Raw genomic sequence first — 23,587 nt, forward strand, 5'->3', positions numbered from 1 at the left:
TCCTTTGTGAAGAAAGACTCACAGTCAAGCATGTCTTGCTTGACTGTGTAGAATATTCCATCACATGGGATAACTATTTCAAATCACGAACTATGACGGATCTTTTAAGTAATATCAGTTCTCATTTAATTATTGCATTTTAAAAGAATTAAATTTGTTAAATGATATGTAAATAGGTAAGTATTTTATCATTGGAAGTTTGACTTAATAACTCAGACTGTTAGTGGCTGTATCCTCGAGGGGGGTTAAAGTACTGTAAAATTATTGTCCTCCTGAGAGGGTACGTAAGTCCCAAAACATTCCCAGTAAATTAAAACTCCACTTTTAATCGTAGAATATATGTAATTGTACTATATGGCTAGATTTGTCTCAATTGCTAACAGCTGACGGGATGATGTAAATCCAGCAAGGGCCCATGCAGGAAGCAAATGTACTGTAAGTTCCCATGGTCCCTAGTCAAGTGATCTACCTACAGTTGTTGGCGAAATAGCCTGATTTTATATTGTATTGTCATCTATAGTTAAACTGTTTCAGATCTAATTACTAGTTTTAAATTCGAATCTGTGATAATCTAGTTATTTTACTGTCCTTCTTTGACAGGTTTTTACAATTTACCATTAACTACTATGTATAAAATTAATTGTTCTCGTCACGATATGGCTGAAATATTGCCGATGTGATGATAAAGTTTAACTCACTCACTCACTCACTCCTCAGTAAGCACAAAGTGTGTCTCCTTCCAGTATGTGCAGGTTGTAGAATCTGTCTGCAGTACAACAGTCCGATGCTGGCAAGGAAAGGAGCGTGGGATCTGTTTAGAATGATGTATCTATGACTTAGTCAACAGTTGGGGGTAGGTATTGACCACTTGCATAGCCCACATCATCGACGGTGGCATATCCGTAGTCAGAGGCTGCGCTGCCCGGGGCGTATACGGCGCCAAGGTAACCAACAGGTGGCTGTCTGTTCTGACAGTGATGTCTCCGCAGACATACGATGACAGCGAGGACGTTGATGACGATAACGACGACACCTACAGTTCCAGCAATGATAACTGTGGAGCGGCAATGTTCCTCTGAAAAAAACCCATCTGTCTACAGAATTGGTTACAATATATTCCAGGTGTGGGAGATCCTGTGCTCCCAATAGAGTATTACTGTTCACCGATTTGCAAACACCTGCGGTCATCACTGAGTTTCAGTGATCCACTCAAATAACCCCATCGTTATTTTACATTGTACACTTAAGGAGGATGTTTTAACGTATAGTCGAGTCCCACTTCAAACGGTTCATAAACGTGAAGATCCGGGTTAGAATATTGATCTTCAGTAACCCATGCTTGTCGTAAGAGGCGACTAACGGGGTTGGGTGGTCAGGTTCGCTGACTTGGATGACACGCGTCATACGCTACCAATTGCGTAGATCGATGTTCATGCTGTTGATCACTTGATTGTCTGGTCCAGACTCGATTATTTACAGACCGCCGCCAGTTAGCTGGAATATTGCTGAGTGCAGCATGCAACTAACCTCACTCACTCACTCACTCACTCAAACGGTTCATACAGTGAAATGTATATAAGGAATATTTGTATTTACACCCTAGCGCACGTCACATCACGTCAAGTCATATTACGACACTGCATTACTTTCCTCTTGTGATAGATCCACTCAAATAACTCCCATCATTATTTTATATTGTACACCCGATGGAGGATGCTTTAACGTATAATCGAGCCTGATTATCCAGGGGTGGAAATAACCCATTGGACGACGCCCCATTCCAGTGGGTTTTTTTGTTTTTTCTGTCGGGCAAGCAAATTTGTTTGTCACACTGTACCGGTGTCCAGTTCATTTCCATTGTTAATTATGTTTTTTATCTATAAAAATCAACAAGAAAATCGGCCAGTATAGTGGACATATTATCAGGGCAAATGATTTTACATGTGCCACTGTACCGGAGTACACCAGCAATTTTAAAGTTATTTCCACCCCTGTTATCTTGTATGTTTCATGTTCAGTCACCATCAAACATGGATGATACATTTTATTAGGCAGTCGATGGACAGTGACATACCTTTACCACCTGTACTGTCGTCATCAAAGGTATATACCAGCCCTGAAATGTAAGCAGGAAACAGCAGGGGTAGAACGTGATTAAGGAAATATGAGAACAGGTAAAAAGGGCCAAAGAACAAAAAGGACAAAATTGAAAAGATCAAAAGGGACAAAGAACTGAGCCCTGCTGCACTCCTGAACTTGTGTTCACGGATCTATGGCCCCACCGCGTGAGTGGAATGATTCATGTGCATGGGGATGTGTGGAGTGATGATGTCTGTAGTGAACTTTCAAAATGTGTGAATTATGAAGAGTTGAACCACTTATGAATATCTGATCACATATCAACACTCGAATGTATGATGATCGCACTATATATCATTACTGTTGTTACTATACTAGCCACATAAAGAAACTGTGCATTGTCAAAATATTATCCCAGTTGATAAGTACGATAACAATGTCAAAGGTACATATAAAATTTAATGGAGGGATCATGAGACCATAACGGGTCGGGAGAATTTCAATTCAATTGTCACAAGCGGGACAGGGGTCAAACGACCATGTCACAAGCTCAATAACGGGTATGTCCACCATCGGCATTCAGAACAACAGTGCATCGACGACGCATAGAGCCTATCAAAGGTGCAAGGAAGGCGTGTGGGATGTTACGCCAGATTCTCTCAAGTTATGTTGCAAGGTCAAGGACGTTATTTGGCGGATGAGGAAGACGGCGTATACGTCGATCCATCTCGTCTCAAACATGCTCTATCGGGGAGAGATCCGGTGAATTTGCAGGCCAAGGCAGTAAGTCAACGTTGAGGTGTTGCAAGAAATCCATAGCAACCCTTGCCGTATGAGGGCGGGCATTCGCCAGTTGGAATGATAACCCAGGGCCATGACGTCACCCTTATCCATCTGCCCTGCCTTGGCGATGTTACACGTGGACGTCGAGAACGTGGCCGATCGATGACGTCATTTGTGTTCTGGTAGCGTCTCACCAGTGCAGAAATGGTGTTCCGGTGGCAGTGGAAATGTGCAGCCACTTGTCGTTGAGACATCCCACCACGGACCATCCCAATGGCCTCATGACGTTGTGCAGACGTGAGCCTTGGCATGCTATGCGTTTCATTAGCCGTTTTTTGAACGATCGCAAGGGCAGGGGTTGAGCTTTCCAAAGTGACAGTATTGTGTGGCATTCATTTGCTCTGTTTCTCTTTCCCGGAATGCACGTGCAACAACGTATTGCACGTCTCAAGGACGAACCCACTGACGTCACGGAACGTGGCACGTGCATGCATGCTGGATACATGTCACTAATTTCTGAGTTTGAATCCTTATATGTCTACACAGGTTTGATAAATTTAGATTTTAAATTTTTGTATCCACAGTTTCTTTATGTGCCTAGTATACATATTGATATAAATATGATAAAACAGTATGTTCTTTTTTAATTTGATTTACGGCCCTTTTCACTTAAGTCTATGGCCCTTTTCACCTTTCTTTGACCCTTTTGACTTTTCTTTGGCCCTTTTAAATTTTTAAATTTTTGTCCTTTTGTCCTTTGGCCCTTTTGACTATAATCAGGGGGGGAATATAAATAATGTCGGCAATACATGAAACAGCATACCAGGAGAGTTGAACTGTTTCATATCATTTGGTATCTAAGAGCAAAGTAGGAAGGACTGTCATGCATTTTCTATTGACATGAACTGGGATCGCACATTAACTGCTGTATCAAAGGACTGTTACAATAACAGGTCTCTACCGAAACTACTCACTGTCTCTACAGTTTCACACCAACTGTCCAACGATAATGACGTGCCTATAAATGACGTCACGTAACGCCAATGTATTGACGTCTTAGTCATTAACTTTGGCTCAGTGAACTCAAACTAACTGATTCCGTAAGCATAGAGTGTAAACGTTTTTCTTATCATTGAATATATTATCTTGTCTCACATCATGTCAAAATATGCCGCCACATCATATCGCATCACACCATATCAGGTCAAATTACATTTCACTGCCATATCACGTCGGTTCATGTCACATAACAATCCACACCACGTCATCATGAATCCATCCTTATCCCATCACACCTCGTTGACATCAACCCATCAAAACCATTTATAATAAGTAATAGTCTCATTTCGAACAATTCATGCACTAAGGAAATCTTGCAACGCGACATCACGTCAGGTCATATTACTGCAAGGTATTAATTTCGGCGAGGGGCGGTGGGGTAGCCCTGTGGTTAAAACGTTCGGTCATCACGCCGAAGACCCGCTTTGGATTCCAACATGGGTACATTTATGGTGTTCCCCGCCGTGATATTGCTGGAATATTGCTACTTTCTCCGACAGACTGATGACAAGTAACATCACGTTCTTTCAGCTTTCGTTACCATCATCACTTTACATCGCTTCATGCCAAGCCACGTGATGCCATGTGTCATCATTCTACCATCTTATCCAATATCAGCAACAATGAATTGAACCTGTGTTCAACATTCAAATTGTATTACACTCACTCAGTTGTTGAATCCCTTCACATGATAACGCTTGGCTGTATCCTCTACAGATGAAGACCAGTTTCACTTCCCCGAGGTGAGACTCAGTCAGAGTGAATATGACATCTGTGTTCTCCTTCCATTGTGAGTAGTTCAAACCCGTTTGAATGTTTCCTGTTTGCAACTGAAACTGGGCCGACTCAGAACAGTAGTCTCCAGTTACGTTAACCTTCAACGCCACTTCCTCGTCCCTGGTGAAGTCACTGTCATCATACTGCCTTCTTGTTATAGTGCATGTTGGGAATTCTGAAACAAATCAAGTCAGTTAGTAAATATTTCTCGCCAGCCGTAAAGATTGCAGTTGAGGTACACATGGCTGATTCATTAGCCTACAGGTTCAAGTTAAGGTGCGGTGAAATAGGTACTGTATGTGTAAAGTGACTTGCATGTAGGTGTCTGTGTGGCTCTTGGTTCTATAATTCAACCATATCTCATTACATCACGTCACCATCAACACATCCATATCTCATCACACCAAGTGTACATCATCAGATCCATATCCTATCACACCACGTCACCATCAACACATCCATATCCCCTCACACCACGTTGACATCAACACATCAATATCCCACCACACCACGTTGACATCCACACATCCATATCCCATCACACCACGTTGACATCAACACATCAATATCCCACCACACCACGTTGACATCCACACATCCATATCCCACCAGACCACATCAACACGAACCCATCCATATTCCACCACACCACGTCAACACGAAACCATCCATATCCCACCACACCACGTCAACACGCACCCATCCGTATCCCATCACGCCACGTCAACACGAACCAATCCATATCCGATCACACAAAGTCAACACGACCACATCAATATCCCATCACACCACGTCAACATCAACCCATCCATATCCCATCACACCACGTTGACATCCACACATCAATATTCCATCACACCTCGTTGACATCAACACACCATGTGTACATCCACATATCCATACCCTATCACACCACGTCACCATCAACACATCCATATCCCACCACACCATGTTGACATCCACACATCCATATCCCACCACACCATGTTGACATCCACACATCCATATCCCACCACACCATGTTGACATCCACACATCAATGTCCCACCATACCACGTCACCATCAACACATCCACATCCCATCACACCACGTCTACATCAACACATCCATATCCAATCACACCACGTCAACATCAACCCATCAACCCATCAAAACATCAACCCATCCATATCCCACCACACAATGTTAAACCTGGACTGATCTGTAAAAACAACATTTCTCCACCAAAACAACGGTCTACGGACATGATTTCGGCACCACATTCGGCGAGCTTGTCGATGACGTTGTGTCAGGATAGGCCGTATGGCGGGACGTCGTTGTCTGATCCTGTGATGACGTAAACGTTGTCGAACTGTGTTTGGGTGGATACGGCGAAGTCCTGGGATGGTTCGGGCAGTCATCACTGCAGTCTGAAACCTGTGGCGAAGATGGGTCAACCTTATCCATATGTCCTGTCTTGGCGTTGTTAGACGTGGACGTCCAGAACGTGGCCGATCGATGACGTCATTTGTGTTCTGATAGCGTCTCGACAGTGCAGAGATGGTTTTCCGGTGGCAGTGGAAATGTGCAGCCACTTGTCGTTGAGACATCCCACCACGGACCATCCCAATGGCCTCATGACGTTGTGCAGACGTGAGCCTTGGCATGCTATGCGTTTCATTAGCCGTTAAATTTTTTGAACGATCGCAAGGGCAGGGGTTGAGCTTTCCAAAGTGACAGTATTGTGTGGCATTCATTTGCTCTGTTTCTCTTTCCCGGAATGCACGTGCAACAACGTATTGCACGTCTCAAGGACGAACCCACTGACGTCACGGAACGTGGCACGTGCATGCATGTTGGATACATGTCACTAATTTCTGAGTTTGAATCCTTATGTGTCTACACAGGTTTGATAAATTTAGATTTTAAATTTTTGTATCCACAGTTTCTTTATGTGCCTAGTATACATATTGATAAAAAAATATGATAAAACAGTATGTTCTTTTTGGAATTTGATCTACGGCCCTTTTCACCTAAATCTATGGCCCTTTTGACCTTTCTTTGACCCTTTTGACTTTTCTTTGGCCCTTTTAACTTTTTTAATTTTTGCCCTTTTGTCTTTTGGCCATTTTGACTATAATCAGGGGGGGAATATAAATAATGTCGGCAATACATGAAACAGCATACCAGGAGAGTTGAACTGTTTCATATCATTTCTTACCGTCTCTAAGGGTATCTAAGAGCAAAGTAGGAAGGACTGTCATGCATTTTCTATTGATATGAACTGGGATCGCACATTAACTGCTGTATCAAAGGACTGTTACAATTACAGGCCTATACCGAAACTAGTCACTGTCTCTACAATTTCACACCAACTGTCCAACGATAATGACGTGCCTATAAATGACGTCACGTAACGCCAATGTATTGACGTCTTAGTCATTAACTTTGGCTCAGTGAACTCAAACTAACTGATTCCGTAAGCATAGAGTGTAAACGTTTTTCTTATCATTGAATATATTATCTTGTCTCACATCACGTTAAAATATGCCGCCACATCATATCGCATCACACCATGTCAGGTCAAATTACATTTCACTGCCATATCACGTCGGTTCATGTCACATAACAATCCACACCACGTCGTCATGAATCCATCCTTATGCCATCACACCTCGTTACATCAACCCATCAAAACCATTTATAATAAGTAACAGTCTCATTTTGAACAATTCATACCCTGACACTTATATAAGCAAATCTTGCAACGTCACATCACGTCAGGTCATATTACTGCAAGGTATTACTTTCAGCGAGGGGCAGTGGTGTAGCCCTGTGGTTAAAACGTTCACTCATCACGCCGAAGACCCGCTTTGGATTCCAACATGGGTACAATGTGTGAAACCCATTTATGGTGTTCCCCGCCGTGATATTGCTGGAATATTGCTACTTTCTCCGACAGACTGATGACAAGTAACATCACGTTCTTTCAGCTTTCGTTACCATCATCACCTTACATCGCTTCATGCCAAGCCACGTGATGCCATGTGTCATCATTCTACCATCTTATCCAATATCAGCAACAATGAATTGAACCTGTGTTCAACATTCAAATTGTATTACACTCACTCAGTTGTTGAATCCCTTCACATGATAACGCTTGGCTGTATCCTCTACAGATGAAGACCAGTTTCACTTCCCCGAGGTGAGACTCAGTCAGAGTGAATATGACATCTGTGTTCTCCTTCCATTGTGAGTAGTTCAAACCCGTTTGAATGTTTCCTGTTTGCAACTGAAACTGGGCCGACTCAGAACAGTAGTCTCCAGTTACGTTAACCTTCAACGCCACTTCCTCGTCCCTGGTGAAGTCACTGTCATCATATTGCCTTCTTGTTATAGTGCATGTTGGGAATTCTGAAACAAATCAAGTCAGTTAGTAAATATTTCTCGCCAGCCCTAAAGATTGCAGTTGAGGTACACATGGCTGATTCATTTGCTTACAGGTTCAAGTTAAGGTGCTGTGAAATAGGTACTGTATGTGTAAAGTGACCTGCATGGTGTCTGTGTGGCTCTTGGTTCTATTATTCAACCCTTTCAAATCACACCACGTCACCATCAACACATCCATATCCCACCACACACCACGTTGCCATCAACACATCCATATACCACCACACGACATCAACACGAACCCATCCATATTCCATCACACCACGTCAACACGAAACCATCCATATCCCATCACACCTAGTCAACACGAACCCATCCATATCCCATCACACCACGTTGACATTAACCCATCCATATCCCACCACACCACGTCAACACGAACCCATCATATCCCACCACGCCACGTCAACACGAACCCATCCATATCCCATCACACCACGTCAACACGACCACATCCATATCCCATCACACCACGATGACATCCACCCATCAATATCCCCTCACACCTCGTTGACATCAACACACCATGTGTACATCTACAGATCCATATCCTATCACACCACGTCTACATCAACACATCCATATCCCATCACACCACGTCACCATCAACACACCCATATCCCTTCACACCTCGTCAACACGAACCCATCCATATCCCATCACACCACGTTGACATCAACCCATCAATATCCCCTCACACCACGATGACATCAACACATCCATATCAAATCACACCACGTCACCATCAACCATTCCATATCCCACCACACCACGTCAACAAGAACCCATCATATCCAATCACGCCACGTCAACACGAACCCATCCATATCTCATCACACCACGTCAACACGACCACATCCATATCCCATCACACCACGATGACATCAACCCATCAATATCCCCTCACACCTCGTTGACATCAACACACCATGTGTACATCTACAGATCCATATCCTATCACACCACGTCTTCATCAACACATCCATATCCCATCACACCACGTCACCATCAACACATCCATATCCCTTCACACCTCGTCAACACGAACCCATCCATATCCCGTCACACCACGTCAACACGACCACATCCATATCCCATCACACCACGTTGACATCAACCCATCAATATCCCCTCACACCACGATGACATCCACCCATCCATATCCCCTCACACCACGTTGACATCAACACATCCATATCCCATCACACCTCGTTGACATCCACCGATCAATATCCTCTCACACCTCTTTGACATCAACACACCATGTGTGCATCTACAGATCCATATCCTATCACACCACGTCACCATCAACACATCCATATCCCACCACACCATGTTGACATCAACACATCCATATCCCATCACACAACGTCACCATCAACCATTCCATATCCCACCACACCACGTCAACACGAACCCATCCATATCTCATCACACCACGTCAACACGACCACATCCATATCCCATCACACCACGATGACATCAACCCATCAATATCCCCTCACACCTCGTTGACATCAACACACCATGTGTACATCTACAGATCCATATCCTTTCACACCACGTCTTCATCAACACATCCATATCCCATCACACCACGTCACCATCAACCATTCCATATCCTTCCACACCACGTCAACTAGAACCCATCATATCCAATCACGCCACGTCAACACGAACCCATCAATATCTCATCACACCACGTCAACACGACCACATCCATATCCCATCACACCACTATGACATCAACCCATCAATATCCCCTCACACTTCGTTGACATCAACACACCATGTGTACATCTACAGATCCATATCCTATCACACAATGTCACTATCAACATATCCTATATCCCACTGCACATATGTTGACATCCAGCACATCCATATCCCATCACAAGTTTCGCTACCATCATTATATCCATATCCTATCACTTTCGTGTCGATATGAAATATCCATATCCCCATCACACCATCAGTCTGTAACCCATCCATATCCGATCACACCTACGTCACTATCAACACATCCATATCCTCACAACGATGACATCCACTCTATCCATATCTCACACAACCATGACATCCACTCCATCTATATACCTCACAAAACGATGACATCCACCCATCCATATCCCCTCACACCACGTTGACATCAACACATCCATATCCCATCACACCTCGTTGACATCCACCGATCAATATCCCCTCACACCTCGTTGACATCAACACACCATGTGTACATCTACAGATCCATATCCTATCACACCACGTCACCATCAACACATCCATATCCCATCACACCACGATGACATCCACCATCCATATCCTCACTTCGCTGATGACATCCACCATCCATATACCTCACAAAACGATGACATCCACTCCATCCATATCCTCACACCACGTTGGATATCAACACATCCATATCCTCACACCTCGTTGGATATCCACTGATCAATATCCTCACACCTCGTTGACATCAACACACCATGTGTACATCTACAGATCCATATCCTATCACACCACGTCACCATCAACACATCCATATCCCATCACACGACGTAACCATCAACACATCTATATCCCATCGCCTCGTGTCCACATGTAAACATCAATATCCCATCACACCTCGTCACCATCACCATCCATATCCATCACTCTCGTGACGACATGAAACATGCATATCCATCACACCCTGCTCACATCAACACATTCATATCCCACCACACCATGTTGACATCCACACATCCATATCCTATCACACTCTACCATCAACACATCCATAGTCCACCACGTGTCGACATGAAAACATCCATATCCCATCACACCTCCTGTTGACATCAACCCATCTATATCCACCTACGTCACTTATCAACACATCCATATCCTATCGCACCACGTTGATATCAACACATCCATATCCCCTCACACCACGATGATCCATCCACCCATCCATTACTCTCACATCCATATGATATTAACACATCCATGTGTATCATCAACAGATCCATATCCTAATACACCACGTTAATATCCACACATCCATATCTCACACCACGTTGACATCAATATATCCATATCCCATCATCACCACGCGTTGATATCAACTCCATCCATATTCTCACACCTCAAGTTGACATCAACACACCATGTCTACATCAATACATCCATATCTCAACACACCCTGGGATCACACCACGTTCACATCAACATCCATATCCTATCACACTACGTCATATGTCCATCCATATCCATATCCATGCCTAGATACCAAACATATCCATTTATCCATATCCTATCCATACCTGTCAACATCAATCCATCTATCATCTCCACCTCTTAAATCCCCACCTAGTTGGATACATCAACATCCATCCATTATCCCTATCACACCATGCCTAGATCTCGAACACATCCATATCCTATCACACCAATACCTAGATGCCCCAATCATCAACACATCCATATCCTATGTCCTCCAGAGGATTCCATGTCCACTCTCCATATCCCAACCTTATCCGTTGACATCAACACATCCTATATCCCATCACCATGGGATTCAACATCAACCCATCCATATCCTATCACAAATATGCCTAGATGAACACATCCATATCCAATCTCACCTCGTCAACATTCCTCAACACATCCATATCCTGTCCCACACCACTGTTCGGACATCAACACATCATTATCCTATCACACCACGTCAACATCAACCCATCCATATCCTATCACAACATGCCTAGATGAATGCACATCCATATATCCCATCCCATCTCACCTCGTCATCTATGGATCCCATCTCACCTCCATGTCATATCCATATTCCTCACCTCGTTGACATCAACACATCCATATCCCATCTCTCACCTCGTCAACATCAACACATCCATATCATCACAACGTACCTAGTTGATATCAACATCCATCCATATCACACCGTCTCGTCCTCGTCAACATCAACACGTCCATATCCCACATTCATACCACCTACCTCGTTGACATCAACACATCCATATCCCATCACACCACGTCAACATCAACCATCCATATCCATCACATGCCTCGTCAACATCCATATCCCATCCATATCCCATCTCAACACGTCCATATCCCATCAACTCATCCATATCCCATCATATCCTATCCACCACGATTCATCGTGAAACCATCCATATCACATCACAGCATGTCATCATCCATATCCCATCTCATTTCGTCAACTCGTCATATCCCCCCCACCTCGTTGACATCCATATCCATATCCCATCACACCGTTCAACATCAACCCATCCATATCCCATCACACCACGTCCTAGATGAACACATCCATATCCCATCTCACCTCGTCAACATCAACACATATCCATATCCTCACCTCGTCAACATCAACAACCATCCATATATCCCAAACATCCATATCCCATCATGCCTAGATGTAGAACACTCATATCCCATCACACCTCGTCAATCAACACATCCATCACCTCAAGTTGACATAACACATCCATCCATCACACCACGTCAATATCAAGTCCATCCATATACTATCACACCATGCCTAGATGAACACACATCCCATCTCACCTTCGTCAACTCCTAACACACATCCATCACATCAACACCATATCCTATCACGTCAACATCGAAACCATCCATCACATCACAGCATGTCATCAACATCCATATCCCTAGATCAACATCAACCCATCCACATCCATATCATCAATCTCACCTCGTCACACATCAACACATCCATATCATCTCAACTCGTCCATATCCCCACCCACCTCGTTGACATCAACACATCAATATCCCATCACATCACGTCAACATCAACCCATCCATATCCCATCACAACATGCCTAGATGAACACATCCATATCCCATCTCAACTCGTCAACATCAACACATCCATATCCCAACCCACCTCGTTGACATCAACACATCCATATCCCATCTCACCTCGTTAACATCAACACATCCATATCCAAACCCACCTCGTTGACATCAACACATCCATATCCCATCTCAACTCGTCAACATCAACACATCCATATCCTAACCCACCTCGTTGACATCAACACATCCATATCCCAACCCACCTAGTTGACATCAACACATCCATATCCCATCACACCATGCCTAGATGAACACATCCATATCCCATCACACCTCGTCAACCTCAACACATCCATATCCCAACCCACCTCGTTGACATTAACACATCCATATCCCATCACACCACGTCAACATCAACCCATCCATATACCATCACCCCATGCCTAGATGAACACATCCATATCCCATCTCACCTCGTCAACCTCAACACATCCATATCCCAACACACCACGTTCACATCAACACATCCATATCCCATCACACCACGTCAACACGAAACCATCCATATCCCATCCCAGCATGTCATCAACCCATCCATATCCCATCTCACCTCGTCAACATCAACCCATCCATATCCCAACACACCTCGTTGACATCAACACATCAATATCCCATCCCAGCATGTCATCAACCCATCCATATCCCAACCCACCTGGTTGACATCAACACATCAATATCCCATCCCAGCATGTCATCAACCCATCCATATCCCAACCCACCTCGTTGACATCAACACATCAATATCCCATCCCAGCATGTCATCAACCCATCCATATCCCAACCCACCTCGTTGACATCAACACATCAATATCCCATCCCAGCATGTCATCAACCCATCCATATCCCAACCCACCTCGTTGACATCAACACATCAATATCCCATCCCAGCATGTCATCAACCCATCCATATCCCAACCCACCTGGTTGACATCAACACATCAATATCCCATCCCAGCATGTCATCAACCCATCCATATCCCAACCCACCTCGTTGACATCAACACATCAATATCCCATCCCAGCATGTCATCAACCCATCCATATCCCAACCCACCTCGTTGACATCAACACATCCATATCCCATCCCAGCATGTCATCAACCCATCCATATCCCAACCCACCTCGTTGACATCAACACATCAATATCCCATCCCAGCATGTCATCAACCCATTCATATCCCAACCCAGCATGTCATCAACCCATTCATATCCCAACCCACCTCGTTGACATCAACACATCAATATCCCATCCAAGCATGTCATCAACCCATCCATATCCCAACCCACCTCGTTGACATCAACACATCCATATCCCATCCCAGCATGTCATCAACACATCCATATCCCAACCCACCTCGTTGACATCAACACATCCATATCCCATCACAGCATGTCATCAACCCATCCATATCCCAACCCACCTCGTTGACATCAACACATCCATATCCCATCACAGCATGTCATCAACTCATCCATATCCCATCTCACCTCGTCAACATTAACACATCCATATCCCAACCCACCTCGTTGACATCAACACATCCATATCCCATCACAGCATGTCATCAACCCATCCATTCCGGACGATCATCAGTTTGCGGTGAACAAAGCAGAACGAGAACATGTTGATGATATAGACGGATTCAGCATGTACAATCGGCCCTGCCTTTAACATAGCATAGATAGTTACAGTGATATCACTATTAGATTGTAATCTCAGTGGTGACCACGACCTGTGTTTTTAATCATTGGTTTAGGGTTTCAGCACACAAATAGAAGTCAGCTGTTTCAAAGCAAATAAATAACTATCAATACTTTAATGAAGCAGCAGTTATGAGTGTATTTCTTACACAAAGGTATCTGTTATTCAGACTACATGCAACTTGCCTGTTGTTTAGAAGGTGTCTACGTGTGTTCAGAGCTTGGCATGACAACATCACATATATGTACAAGCCTAATACTGAATACAGCTGATGAAGGTATCTGCAATGTGTCATTGCTTAGTAGAAAATCAATCAAGACACGTCTACTTACTTGCCACAGGTCCCGTGAAGATCCGGGTTAGAATATTGATCTTTAGTAACCCATGCTTGTCGTAAGAGGCGACTAACGGGATCGGGTTGTCAGGCTCGCTGACTTGGTTGACACATGTCATTGGTTCCCAATTGCGCAGATCGATGCTCATGCCGTTGATCACTGGATTGTCTGGTCCAGACTCGATTAGTTACAGACCGCCGCCATATAGCTTGAATATTGCTGAGTGCGGCGTAAAACAAAACTCACTCACATTCACTCACTTGCCACTGTCATCTGGCAGCCAGGACAACAACAAACATGTGTACATGATGTCTACTTACTTGCCACAGTCATCTGGCAGCTAGGAGGATCGGGCATATCGCCATCACTGCTACATTTCCAGGCGCCAGCGTATGACTTCAACAAGGCAGGTATGGTGAGAACACTGGAGGTGGTATTGTGGACAGACGCTGTGAAGATGCCAGTGGTTATGCATTTCCCAGTTGATGTGTTACATGATGCTGCTGTGTGTTCTTTGGGTGTTAGGAAGGAGTGGCTTCTACTTGCTTCTATGCAGGTCAGGTTTGTGGGAGCTCCAAGCAGACCGATTTCTGGACACAATATCCTTCCCTCCACCGCAACTGCTGGTGTCAGTGAAAGTAAATAGACATATGTCGGTTAAAGGAAACATTATCCTCCTTGGCAGTATATGCATTTAGTTATATTAGAATATTAACGATTAGTTAATTTGTCATGACTAATGTCAAATATCAAAAGTGCTTTTCAAAGGAATAGATTTGCTGGAGTGTCAAGCAGCCATGAATACACAATGGTATTTAGAAAGTGGTGAAATGTAACATATGCTATGTTTGGGATTACGCTTTCTCAGTAAAGTACAGATTCTTATATTTTTGTTTGTGTGAGTCCTATCCCGGATTCGAACCCATACGCTCAAAGCCAGGCACCTGATCGCCAGCACACAAAGTCTGCCGCACAACCCGCTCACCCACTGCGGCTTCTCAAGCAGACAGTTTCAGGACACAATATCCTTCCCTCATCAGTACGTCAGTGGTGTCAGAGAAAGTATAATACTTTATTGGTTTTAGGAAACATTAATGTCCTTTGTCAAATAAACTCGCGGGCGAAAGAAACGTCGCCTTGCTTTTTTAACAGGTCACAAAACAACAAACTCAGATTTTGGAAATTTAACAATCATATGTGAAAGATTAATGGATTGACAACATTCTGAATGATAAAAGCGTGAACTACAGATATGAATAATCACTACGTGTACGATACAAGATTTAAAAAAATCATTTTGGAGACGTTTTTTTCTCCCGTAAGGTTACATAATCTTTATGAGCTGCATGATGAAACACACACTGGTACAGACAACATACCAGTCACAAGAAGCACAAAGGTAATGGCGCCCATCACTGGTACAGACAACGTACCAGTCACAAGAAGCACAAAGGTAATGGCGCCCATCACTGGTACAGACAACATACCAGTCACAAGAAGCACAAGGGTAATGGCGCCCATCACTGGTACAGACAACGTACCAGTCACAAGAAGCACAAGGGTAATGGCGCCCATCACTGGTACAGACAACATACCAGTCACAAGAAGCACAAAGGTAATGGCGCCCATCACTGGTACAGACAACATACCAGTCACAAGAAGCACAAGGGTAATCACGCCCATCACTGGTGCAGAGGCTCTGTTCAGTAAGTAGCCTGTAAGTAAAGAGTAACGAATGATAGGGCTATTCATATCTATAGCCACAATCAATTCAAGCAGACAAGGGGCGGTGGGGTAGCTTAATGGTTAAAGTGCCCCTCGTCACGCTGAAACCCGTTTTTGATTCCCCCCACATGGGTAAAATGTGCCAAGATCACTTGTGGTGTCCCCAGCCGTGATATTGCTGGAATAGTGCTGAAAGTGGTGTAAAACTACACACTCACTCACTCACAAGCAAATAAAAAACTAACGTTTAGACCTTCTAAACTCCAAAGGGCTGTTCTGTTAATGTTTGTTTCATACGCGATGTTAGGTCTTTGAATGGCATTTATAAGTTATACACATAAGGAAGAGAGTTTAATGCATGTTAACTTCTTTATTATGAGGAACACAAAGTTTCGGAGTATATCCTTACTCCTCGTATGTGTGAGTGAGTGAGTGAGTGAGTTAAAGTTACATCGGTAATATTTCAGCCATCAATATCGTGACTAAACCTAGTTAAAAATTCATAATACATACATGTAATACATAAAATCCTGTCAACGACGGACAGTAAAATTACTAGATTATCTCAAAATGAGTTAAATCTAGCTAGCATACATGTTTAAAAGGAGAAACTTCTTTTTGGACAATACAATGTAAAAATGGGCTATTGATCGCCAACAACTGAAGGAAGATCACCATACTAGGGACTACTCCTTGTATGATACAATTCTCTTTGTTATGTGAGAAGTTCTAGTTACTCTTCTCGGTAACACAACTAATAATAATATCCCGGTGTCAGGGGTATTTGACGATGTAAGACAAAAAGGTAATTTTCATGTTTAATATCATGTAAAGTTTTTAGTTAACTAACATTGAGTGATAAAGGATATATTCATCTATTTCACACAAAAATATTAAGTGTTTCCTACAAAATTAGCGTTATGACATCCTATCGGCGAAACCGTTGCTGCTCTCAACATCCGGGGATTTCGGGTTTTCGACGATGAGCCATAATACTTTTCTCTCCGCACTGCGAGGGGGTGTTGTGATCACATGGCTTCTTATTTGATACTAGCAGACGACCGATTTCACTGAATGTTTGCTTGCTATTTCTTGTTATATAGGCAGCTGATTTTGCATCAGAAGTGGTATTAACGATCACAGGTAAATAATTTTGATGTTTGTATACTCTTTATATAACTTCCGGATTCTAATCGTCAATAAACGTTCTCACGACAGCCACTGGTCATCCGCCCTACCGATGAAATTGCTTGTGCACTCCGATCGCGCACGTACTGCCCCGATATAGCGCGATCAATGCAATCGTCGAAATCACCAGAACGTCGAATTGAGCTCGTTTTGGGATAATACAGTAGATTGTATGGTGGCTCATTCGGGCCATCGCTTTATTACCCTGAAAAAATCGTACTATGGCTTTGTCGCGATGTCGCCTAGATTTTTTGAGGGCGATAAAGCGATGGCCCGAATAAGCCACCATCAGATTTGTTATGCGCGAAAACTCCAGACACTTAGTGCCTGCTCATAGCCCTACACAAAACAGTAGAGGTGCTATAGTTTCACTGGTAAATAAATCTAAATAGAACTTTTGGAAGAGATATGTCTTTAGGCAGATTTTAAAGATTGTCAGTGATTGGGATTTCTTTATTCCCAACGGGAGATCGTTCCACAGAGTCGGGGCCATGTGAGCAAATGATCTCCGTCCATAGTTTTTGGACTACAAGTACTACAGGTAAAATGTCTGGTGGGAGTTCCGATGGGATGTCCACCCGTGAAGGTCCGGGTTAGAATATTGATCTTTAGTAACCCATGCTTGCCGTAAGAGGCGACTGACGGGATCGGGCGGTCAGGCTCGCTGACTTGGTTGGCACGTGTCATCGGTTCCCAATTGCGCAGATCGATGTTCATGCTGTTGATCACTGGATCGTCTGGTCCGGACTCGATTATTTACAGACCGCCGCCATATAACTGGAATATTGCTGAGTGCGACGTAAAACTAAACTCACTCACTCACTCCGATGAGTTGTCGGTTTCCTCACAATGGAGACTTTATTTCTAGCGTATTCATAATGAGATCTCAACGAAAAGTCATCAATTCATTTCAAATATTGACTACACTATTATGCATGATATCAGATTGCATCGGCCAGATTCGAGTGACACCAGTTATCTGGAATATGGGGCATAGTTCATTTGTCGGTTTGTTTAACATTGCATGCAGCAATGTTCAATTTTCATCAGGGCAGTATAAGTTACAGTGAATGTGTCAAATCACTGGATTCAGGGATTTTATGGTTTCACAAAATTCCTAGGGATTTTACAAAATCCCTCAAAATCACGGCAATTGTTTTTGACATATTCCCTGAAATGAATATAGCGCATTTTCAGTGTTTGTATTGACAATACTGCTTGTAATAAGTAGAGACAAAAACGTGTCAAAAAATCATAAGAAAAATAACCTTAAAAGATTTAAAATAGTTGCATAAATATTTAAAAAAAATATATCAACTAATTTGACATATTCACAGTAACATATAGATAACTGTTTCTGGGTGAAACAGTCCACTGACAGATATTGTGTACAGGCCGTCATGGTATGATGGTATGCAACAATCCACATCTGGCCACCATTATGTTGACTCTTAAGAACAGCCAACATGTTACTTTGAACGAGTTCTAACCCAAATCCAAACGATGTTTGAATACACTGTTGCCAATTAAGTTAACATAAACACATTGCTACCTGAAAACAGAAACGCACCTTACAAACCCAACGTTTTGTAGAAAAACGTACGGATGCACAAGGCTGGAAGCACAACAATTGATAATGCAGATAACCTGAGGGTCGGTCAAACCTCGTCTATATTCTATACATTCTATATTCAATTAGTCTATAGCCTATATTCTCGATGTCCAATTTTTGAAAAGCTTCCATTTAATCTTGAAGGAATCATTAGTAAAGCCATATCCAAAATTTCACAGATGTGGGTAATGTGGTTAACCAGATATTAGTCATCACAACACATTGGGTATAATATTTCTAAACCAGTTGCAGAAAGTAAAAAACGATTTGTCATTTTGTACCTCTTGGGTAATGGTATGCCCTCATATTATATCATATAAATTATGTTCAGTATAGTATTGGATGACTTCCAGTCATAATCAACAGTCAAACATTTGAATTGCTTGATATATATTCAGACCGGGGTTGTTTTTAAGGACACCCGATGTTAGTCTTTCAAACACATTGTGTCCAGATATTCAAGCTGGAGTTGTTTACAATGTACTGAGAGCTGACACTTGTGTGACCATTCAGTATTTAGTTTGAACCCTTGGCATCATGTATGAATAAGTAAAAGGATTAAAATAAGGGGAGTGGCTAGTGTTTACAATATATGGAGAGCTGACACTTGTGTGACCATTCAGTATTTAGTTTGAACCCTTGGCATCATGTATGAATAAGTGAAAACGTTAGAATAAGTTATGTCCTTATGATTTGATCATCTGAAGGAAGGATGGGTAGTGTCTCCAAAACAAGCTCTTTCAGCAAACATGAAGGGGGAGTAGGTTTAACATGCGATTTTAACTACGAATTGTTTTTAATGCACTTTAATATCTAAGTTTGAGTCTATCGGATTTCTACCTATCTCAAACACACAAAATGGTCTTTGCATATTTTCTTTCATGAAGTTTGTGGTGCATTTATTGCAGATATTGCGTTTGGGGTGGGGGTGGGGGGAGCGGGGGGATAGTACAAAGATAAAAAACTCAAACAAATGGGGATCGTGAGGCTGGAACAATGCATAAACAAATTTGCTTAAGATTACCAGAAATATGCAGAAAAATATAACATAAAAATAGCTGCATTTGTCTCATTTTCTAGGTGAGGCCGACTACGTTTTGACCGACACTCGTAACTAATATCCCTGTAGTGAAAGTTTATCTTTACAATTATTCAAACAAAACGACAATTTAAGCATTTATGATAAATCAATAATTAACGGAATCATATACGTCCTAAACATACTAGTACTTACTTTACCAATTCGAAGAGCTGATCTGATTAACTCCAAGTGACCTCAAGCGCATGATCTGTCCCAAATAAGCATGAAAAAGGCTTTCACTGGTGTAGGGTCCCAAACCCTCCAACATACAGCCCACAAATTATCTGATTGAAATACTTCCTCCTTCCCGTTTTTTTATGTGTTTGTCGTCACACAGGAAATTTCATGTGTTATATCTGGGCTATGTGTTATATCTGGGCTATGTGTTATATCTGGGCTATATGTTATATCTGGGCTATGTGTTATATCTGGGCTATGTGTTACATCTGGGCTATGTGTTATATCTGACTATGTGTTATATCTGGGCTATGTGTTATATCTGGGCTATACGTTATATCTGGGCTGTGTGTTATATCTGGGCTATGTGTTATATCTGGGCTATGGCTATAGGTTATATCTGGGCTATGTGTTATATCTGGACTATGTGTTATGTCTGGACTATGTGTTATATCTGGCTGTGTGTTATATCTGGGCTATACGTTATATCTGGGCTGTGTGTTATATCTGACTATGTGTTATATCTGGGCTATGTGTTATATCTGGGCTATACGTTATATCTGGGCTGTGTGTTATATCTGGGCTATGTGTTATATCTGGGCTATGGCTATAGGTTATATCTGGGCTATGTGTTATATCTGGACTATGTGTTATGTCTGGACTATGTGTTATATCTGGCTGTGTGTTATATCTGGGCTATGTGTTATATCTGGGCTATAGGTTATATCTGGGCTATGTGTTATATCTGGGCTATGTGTTATATCTGGCTGTGTGTTATATCTGGGCTATGTGTTATATCTGGGCTATGTGTCATATCTGGGCTATATGTTATATCTAGGCTATGTGTTATATCTGGGCTATGGCTATAGGTTATATCTGGGCTATGTGTTATATCTGGACTATGTGTTATGTCTGGACTATGTGTTATATCTGGCTGTGTGTTATATCTGGGCTATGTGTTATATCTGGGCTATGTGTCATATCTGGGCTATATGTTATATCTGGGCTATGTGTTATATATGGGCTATGTGTTATGTCTGGACTATGTGTTATATCTGGCTGTGTGTTATGTCTGGGCTATGTGTTATATCTGGGCTATATGTTATATCTGGGCTATGTGTTATATCTGGGCTATGGCTATAGGTTATATCTGGGCTATGTGTTATATCTGGACTATGTGTTATGTCTGGGCTATGTGTTATATCTGGCTGTGTGTTATATCTGGGCTATGTGTTATATCTGGGCTATGTGTCATATCTGGGCTATATGTTATATCTGGGCTATGTGTTATATCTGGGCTGTGTGTTATATCTAGTAATTTTGGGATTGAGTCTCATATGGGTTTCGAACGTGCATATGGCAAGAAGCCGACTTGTTGATTTCCTCTTAAGGATTCTGTTATACTGTGTATCAATATTGAAGACTGTGTTTTTTTAACTCTAAATCAGTTTATTAGGATTAGCCATGTTAAAAGATCGCCGGTGAACACTGAACAATTGGTGTAGTGTATTAACATCATGTATAATTATCGTACATGTATTGAGTGTGTGGGTTTAGTTTTACGCCGCCTTTAGCAATATTCCAGCAATATCACGGCGGGGGACACCAGAAATGGCCTTCACTCATTGTACCCATGTGGGGAATCGAACCCGGGTCTTCGGCGTGATGAGCGAATGCTTTAACCATTAGGCTACCCTACCGCCCCCGCATATGTATTGAATACACAATGCCATTTAGAAAGTGGTCAAATGTATCATATGATATTCTTGGGAATATATTGTCTCAGTACAGATTCTTGTACTTTTGTTGGGTTGAGTCCCAACCGGGATTCGAACTCACCCTCTCAGATTCTGGCATCGACATCACACAAAATCAGCTGTCTAACTTAACATGCATTGTATGTATTTTAGTGAGGGAGTCAAATGAATTTTCGAGAAAATGTTGGGTTTGGTTTCACACAATAGTTGTGTATGTCTCGTGAGGACATAGAAACCTGATAACCTGATATATACCCGGACCTGATACAGAGCCTTTATAAAAAGAAATAAGAATATTTAACATTTGTAAATAGCATATTTAATGCAAATAAACACTCAGTCTTGAATTTCCTCAGATATAAATCCCGTTTGACGTAAAAGCAAAACTAGTTGTGAAACTTTTATGAAAATATAAAAAAATCAGTGATGACGTCATGTTTCTGAGAAAATGGTAAACATCTTCATTCACAAAAACCTTAGCACCAATATCTGTCTGTAAATAATCGGATCTGGACCAGACAACCCAGTGATCAACAGCATGATCATCGATCTGCGCAGTGGGGAACCGATGACATGTGTCAACCAAGTCAGCGAGCCTGACCACCCGATCCCGTTCATCGGCTCGTACGACAAGCACGGGTTACTGAAGATCAATTTTAACCCAGACCTTCACTGGTTTAAAGCTACTGATGGAGGGATAAACTACGACGTTGATCAAACCATAAACTCCTCAACCACATTATTTGTATTTCCGCTCAATCCTTCCTACAATGCTAATTCCCTAAATGCTAATATGAATGATGGTAAGCCACTCGAAGTTACCCAACAACGATTCTGTTCCATAACACGACCCAGTAGCCATCGTCCATGAACCTGACTCAGATATGATCCTGTTCCTGAATGCGACCCAGTAGCCACTGTCCATGAACCTGACTCAGATATGATCCTGTTCCATAACACGACCCAGCTGCCACCGTCTT

At 42.4% G+C, this 23,587-nt stretch overlaps 1 protein-coding gene across 1 annotated transcript; it reads right to left on the minus strand.

The window, feature by feature from the left end:
* Positions 1-626: 626 nt before the first annotated feature.
* LOC124255900 lies at positions 627-20,922 on the minus strand. The gene is made up of 7 exons (XM_046689847.1): positions 20,827-20,922; positions 16,717-16,782; positions 15,388-15,687; positions 7,808-8,092; positions 4,589-4,873; positions 2,075-2,116; positions 627-1,075 (listed from the first exon to the last, which is right to left on the minus strand). Exons 2-7 carry the CDS (start codon positions 16,748-16,750, stop codon positions 837-839), a joined length of 1,185 nt encoding a protein of 394 aa, XP_046545803.1. The 5' UTR covers positions 16,751-16,782; positions 20,827-20,922; the 3' UTR covers positions 627-836.
* Between the last annotated feature and the right edge of the window lie 2,665 nt (positions 20,923-23,587).

The sequence above is a fragment of the Haliotis rubra genome, unplaced genomic scaffold (assembly GCF_003918875.1).
Source record: "Haliotis rubra isolate DU_JTF1 unplaced genomic scaffold, ASM391887v1 Scf611, whole genome shotgun sequence".
In the NCBI taxonomy this organism is placed as follows: Eukaryota; Metazoa; Mollusca; class Gastropoda; order Lepetellida; family Haliotidae; genus Haliotis; species Haliotis rubra.